Source organism: Uloborus diversus, chromosome 2 (genome assembly GCF_026930045.1).
Source record: "Uloborus diversus isolate 005 chromosome 2, Udiv.v.3.1, whole genome shotgun sequence".
In the NCBI taxonomy this organism is placed as follows: domain Eukaryota; kingdom Metazoa; phylum Arthropoda; class Arachnida; order Araneae; family Uloboridae; genus Uloborus; species Uloborus diversus.
This window is the reverse complement of record NC_072732.1, coordinates 219746710-219752709: the sequence shown is the minus strand read 5'-3', so window position 1 is coordinate 219752709 and position 6000 is coordinate 219746710. Positions and strand designations below refer to the sequence as shown.

The following is a 6000-nucleotide window of genomic DNA, read 5'->3' as shown; positions in this document are numbered from 1 at the left end:
GAAAGGCAAAAAATTGCTTTTCAGATAATAAGGCAATTGAACGTCGGAAGAAAATTGATCAAAAAAATATATACTTTTTCAAACAGTCAATTACACTAAAACTCTTTCCCATACAACAAACATGAAGTGATTAAAAAAATGCACACATTGATTTTTAAGGCATTATGTGAATTTGAACAATAACAGTAACATGTCCTCAAACTATTGATCCAGATTATGATTCATTTTACCCTTAAACATACTTTTACTTCTGCCAGGACATTAATTCATTTGATTTACATGTTGCTTCCACACAGCTTTTGTAATTTAGTTAGAAGGTAAAGTTAATATTGGAATCAAAACATTGATCAATTCAAAATTTGCTAGCTATGACATGTTGCGACTGAGGTTGAGATGTACAGTTGAAATTTATCAATCACGTGAAATATAGTACAGAATAAACTCGATTTAACGATTGTAAAGGGACTGGAAAAAGTTATCCTTAAATCAAGGATATCGCTAAATAGAGGACCATAGACACTTGATGTAGTCAAATCCGGATTTGTGAACTGTATCATTTAATTGAGGAAATTGTTAAATCAAAAGTATATCATGTATTGGAATTCAAGGCTTTGTTAACAAATAACATTGGAACACTATTATATTTCCTGTCATCATATAAAAAGTTAACTATCATTATCACAAAATTTTAGAGACTTAAGACTTTTAGAGACTTAAATAATTCTAGGTTTGAAAAGCTTAGCACGTTTAGTCTCAAGCAAAGGAAAGTCTGAGCGGACAGGATCCAGTTATTTAAACATTTAAAAATGGAGGATGATAATTGGCTAAATTTGTGAACAGATAGTCAGCAGGAATAGGCAATAGGACAGTACACGGGAGCTGTTATTAACAGCATGAGGGGCTTTGATCTTCATTGGGAATTGATAGAGTTTAGCTCCATGGGACTGGTCAGCACTTTTGTATTTGTATATTTTGTTCTAGCAAAAGAGTCAATAAAGCATAGCTACCAACATTGAAAGATGAAAATTAAGGAGAGAGGATTTATGCATGAAAGTTAAGAGTGGAAAAGGAATTTTTTAATTCTAAATATTATAACTAGGCATTCCTTAAGTTTAGTTTTTATAGGTCAAAAAATTTGAAAAATAGAGAATACTATTTTTACTTTTAGAAGTTGAAAAAATAAAAATCTACAACCTTAACGTTTGCATTAAAAAAAATATATACATATATTTTGAAAGAAACATTTTATTTCTCTTGTAAGTGATAATAAATAAATCTTGAATCAGGTCAAAACTTATGCAGTTCAAAGAAAAATTAGTAACTTTTACTGCATTTTTTGTGAGGAAAAAAGTTTTTAAAAGAAAAAAAATTAACATTTTTTAAACACATTTTTTAAAAACATGTTTAAAAAATGATCTGATATTTTCAATTTTCATACTCATGAATGATAAGGTTTCGCTTTTGTGATCATTTTACCACAAGGAATTTTCTTGAAATTTTGAACACTGAAAATTCTCTTTTAACGGGGGAGTTTGGTTACTTTGATGATAATTCAGAAGACAATTGTTTCATTCGGGAATTGGGCAGAAGGCATCAAAATTTGAGTCTCCAGAATGAATCAGGAGATTCAAAGGGGGGGGGGGGGGAGCGACCGCCCCAGTACTTTTTTCATCATTAAAGATTGCCTGAACGTTTTTAAGATTTTAATTTGAAAAAAATTCTGGGGAGGTTACCCAACGATAGCTTAAAACTATTTTTTAGACTTTGATGTCGAAAGATTTCTGAAGGAGAACCTGTAAACACACTTCCTCCTTCTTGTATCTTCAAATAGGGCCAAAATTTGTGCTGATATAAGATTCCAACTTCCGAATTTTTTATTGGAAACAAACCCGCTTCTCCCTAACATCAGTAAAAATATGTAAAAATGAGTTTTTAAACCTTGCATTAAAAAACAAATTCGGAAGTAGTAAGTAGTCCTCCGCATTTTCCTTTGAAGTCACCGAAGGAAGTCTAAAATTGATGTTTTAGGGCTTTATCAGTTCCAAAAGATTTACCGAGGAGAACCTCCAAACTCTTTTTTTCCTCATTAAGTTATTCAAAGATATCCTGAAATAGTGTTTTTAAAAAACTCTGCAAAATTTTTGGGAGGGAACCCCAGAACGACTTGCCCTCAGTTTGCTAAAGATATCCTAAATTTGCTTTATTAAGACACCAGTTGTGGGATTATTTTTGAGAAGTTGCCTTTACATCACCAAAGACGTTTCATTTGATACTTCAGCTTCGAATTTTTTTTGGGAAAAATTTCGGAAGCCTTTCCGCCTTAAATCACTCAAAGATAGCCAAAAGTAAAGTCTACAGCTTCTAAAAATTTCTTGCCCCTGCACTTATAATCCCCATTCCCTGCCTCTGATCAGGAGAGTTAGTAGCTATGATAATGCCATAAGACTTGCAAAAACATTCCATTCAAAATTTTTATAAAAAGCACAATGATACTAATTTTCAAGAAATTATTCCCGAAAAAGAACAAACACCGAGCCTCACCGATTGCGACGCCGAATTCCCATTGGCCACCTTCGCATGTCCATTTTCGTACGAACCATTCGTTGTTGGAGAATCGCAGTCCAGGCTACTCCTACCATCGTGGCTAGAGTCCGAGCAGCTATCTGGAGTGTCTGCTGCCCCATGGCTGCCCACCAAGCTCTCCAGTCCAGAGTCCACGAAATGCCCCTCCCTCCTGGACCCCCCGTTGGTCTCGAGCTCGGACAGACCATCGCAGCTGGAAGAGGGAGAATGCGCCATGGAGATGCCGTTGGTCCTCGACTTGTTCTGAGAGAAGCCCTGCCCGTTTTTCTCATTCAGTCCTTTGAAGCTGACCTGAAGAAAAGAAGCTGGTCAGCACAACAAATCAGGGGCAGAAGTGACCGACTTGTCACATATAGAATATTTTCCGCAAAAAATATAGGACAAATATAGGACAAATTATATGAATAATTTTGCTATGAAAAAAAAAAATACATATCACATATTATTTATTTATTCTTATCGATTTTGTTTAAAAAAAACCTCAAATAAAATTATTCCTCACATCTGAAATGACTTTCCTGTAGTTGAAAGAATAATTTTTGAAAAAAGCAGTGACGAAATAATTAAACAAAATTTGAAGAAAGAAAATTTTTATTTTTTCTTCCTCACTCATGACCCAAGTACTAATTCCACTGTTCTTTGATTTTATATCTAAACTGAACCCTTTAACACTTGTATTAAGAACAAACAGAGCATGAGAAGGATCCTCTTGACGTTTTTCAGAGTCTTCTTTATGCTTGAATGTTTTAGCATGCTGTTTCCATTGCGAAAATCCACTATTGCTTATGGGCACTGAACAGTTGCAAAAATGGCAAAATCATCTTTTCCTTTAGTGCACCATGCACCAAAATTTGTAGCATTAATGTCCTCCTGGTTCAACAACAACAAAAAACGGGAATATAGGAAATATAGGACATTTTTCAAAAATATAGGAAATATAGGACGATTTTGATGCTTTTCTTGAAAATATAGGATATATAGGACTACTTCAACCCCTGACAAATGAATACTTGAAACTAGAGATGCATTAAACATTTGCACAAATCAACTGTTCCCTTCGGTCAAATACTTAAATATTCAGCAATTAGTAAACAAATTAAGATATTCTACAATTGATAAACAAACACTTATTTTTTTGGGCTATAAATGAAACTTAAAATATAGTATCATAGTACAACTAATACTATCCCATTCAAAGTAATTTTAATGAAACAGATATTAAATTTCAGATGTTCAATTCAACATCTCTGACGTTAATCACTTGGATGTCAAATTTAAATTTAATTGCTTTTCAATGTTTCTTTAATCTTATGATATATAACATTAACCTTACTAAAACAAACTCAATTGAATAAAATACCAGAAAAATTTATTATATCAAGTGTTCATAAAAATGTAAAGTCAATTACCTGTTAACATTTTTTAAAAAGCATGCAAATTAAAAAAAAAAACACCATTACATATCATTCATCATATACAAATATTAAGGTGAATAATTGTTTATGAAGGAAACACCTGCATTTTAGTTTTTGAAGTTTTACACCTTATGAAACATTGAACATTGTTTAAAAACACTCTAACTAAACTAATCATTGTAATCAAAGTCTAATGATGAGAAATTATGGAGCTGGAACATTAGCGGGTTCTACAAGATTTTTTATTTATCACATAAAATGTTATTATTATTATCAGTTATCAAATAATATTTAGGAAAGAGACTAATTAGCAATTAATGCAGAATTTTAAACAAACAACCAAATTAGTCATTTATTATATTAATTTGCTTTTGGGATGTTTTATTAAATATTTTATTTATTTTAAACTAATAATTATTATTTAATGAAGATATATTTAGGATTTTGAACAGAAATTGGAAATGTATTTAGATTTCATAAAAAGCACAAAATAAAAAAAAAACTATTTAAAATTGGCAAAAAAAAAAGATTACAGTTAAATTTTTTTTAACCAGATATTAGGATGAATAGTAGGTTAGAATTCAAACCAAACATTTGGTATTTGATGAAATGTGGTATTCAGTATATCTCTACTTGAAACTAAGTTCCGTTGATGGAAGAATTGCAAATGGAGACATATAAATAAAATATCTACTAAGAAAATTATTAGAAAATGTTCTATACCCCTTCATCCTCACTGTTGACAGTGCTGTTCTCTTCCGAACCACCAGAGTAGCTGCTGTTGGCACAGCTCTTGCTCCCTCGGCCTTCTACTTCCCAAATTTGAGAATCCAAGGGACTGTTTATAAGGCACAAACTTAAAGCTCTACCTCTGTGGGCTCTGAAAGAAAACATTAGGTTTTTAAAAAAATCCTCTTTTTAACACTTAATAAAAGTTAGTTTGAGCATTTAACCATGCTCAAAGAAAAAGCAAATTTTGACAAAAACATCGATTGAAAATTAAAATTATCCAATCAAAAACTACTCATTATTTTGTGAGTGATGAGCTATAAGACAACCAGAAAAATTAGAACTTGAAATGCAGAATTCAATTATGAACGATGACTAGAAATATGGGGCGAGTGGTTGTTCCGTAAGTCAAAAAGAGAACATCCGAACCTGGATTCGAGCATTTCCGAGAAGGTCTTTGTTTTCCTTTGGTTGCATTGCTGAACTTGTTCTTCCATCTCAAACTGTTTAATTTCCTCCTGCCTCCTGAACACATCTTCAGACATCTTTCTCCTCCTCGACTTCCAACTGTCTAAATTCTGAAAACAAAACACAAGAATGTAAAATCAAATTACAGTGCAAGCCGTAAACAGGATTTTTCTAAAGTAATTAAATCATTCTCAACCCCTTTTAAAACCATTTACAACAGTTTTGAACTCAACAATAACTGCCGACATACAATGACACCTGGGGACGTATTTCATGTTATGTGCCCAGACAGATTTCTTCAGTAACGGAAATTCGGGGGGGAGCAGGGGGGGGGGGCAACTGCTTCCGCACGTTTTTCCTCATCAAAGATTGCCTCAACGTGAAGATTTTAATTTCAAACATTCGGGGTGAAATTACCCGAACGTCATCAAATATTGTTTAAAATTTCAGTTTTAAAACTTCAATTTTGAAAAATTTCCAGGAGAAATCTCCAAGCACACTCCTTTCTTCCTTTCAATTCAAAGATGGCCTAAATTTGCATTATAAAGACTCCAGTTATAGGGAAAAAATGCTAGAGAAGAATCCCCCCTGATAGACTTAAATTTCTTTAAAAAAATCAGGAAATCTTTTTCTGAAGTCCCAAAGGAAGTTCAAAATCGAGTGCTTAGGATTTCATTAGTTAAAAAAAACTAGGAAAACCTTCGAACCTTTTTGTTAATCCTTTAATCAATAAAAGAGACGTCTGAAATAACATTTTAAAAGACGTTTAGAAAACGTTTGAAACTTTGCAAAATTTCTGGGAGTG

General features: G+C 32.5%; 1 protein-coding gene across 5 annotated transcripts in view; it reads right to left on the bottom strand.

Moving 5' to 3' along the window:
• LOC129216277 (uncharacterized protein DDB_G0284459-like) overlaps positions 1-6000 on the bottom strand; it is a 307700-nt gene that overhangs the window by 76997 nt on the left and 224703 nt on the right. For 4 of the 5 annotated variants that reach the window (XM_054850483.1, XM_054850487.1, XM_054850485.1 and 1 more), the window contains 3 exons: positions 5157-5305; positions 4722-4878; positions 2542-2874 (listed from right to left, as the gene is read on the bottom strand). In XM_054850483.1, the coding sequence (XP_054706458.1) occupies positions 2542-2874; positions 4722-4878; positions 5157-5305 (639 nt within the window). The remainder of the gene's footprint in view (positions 1-2541; positions 2875-4721; positions 4879-5156; positions 5306-6000) is intronic. The other variant, XM_054850486.1, reaches the window with a different exon arrangement.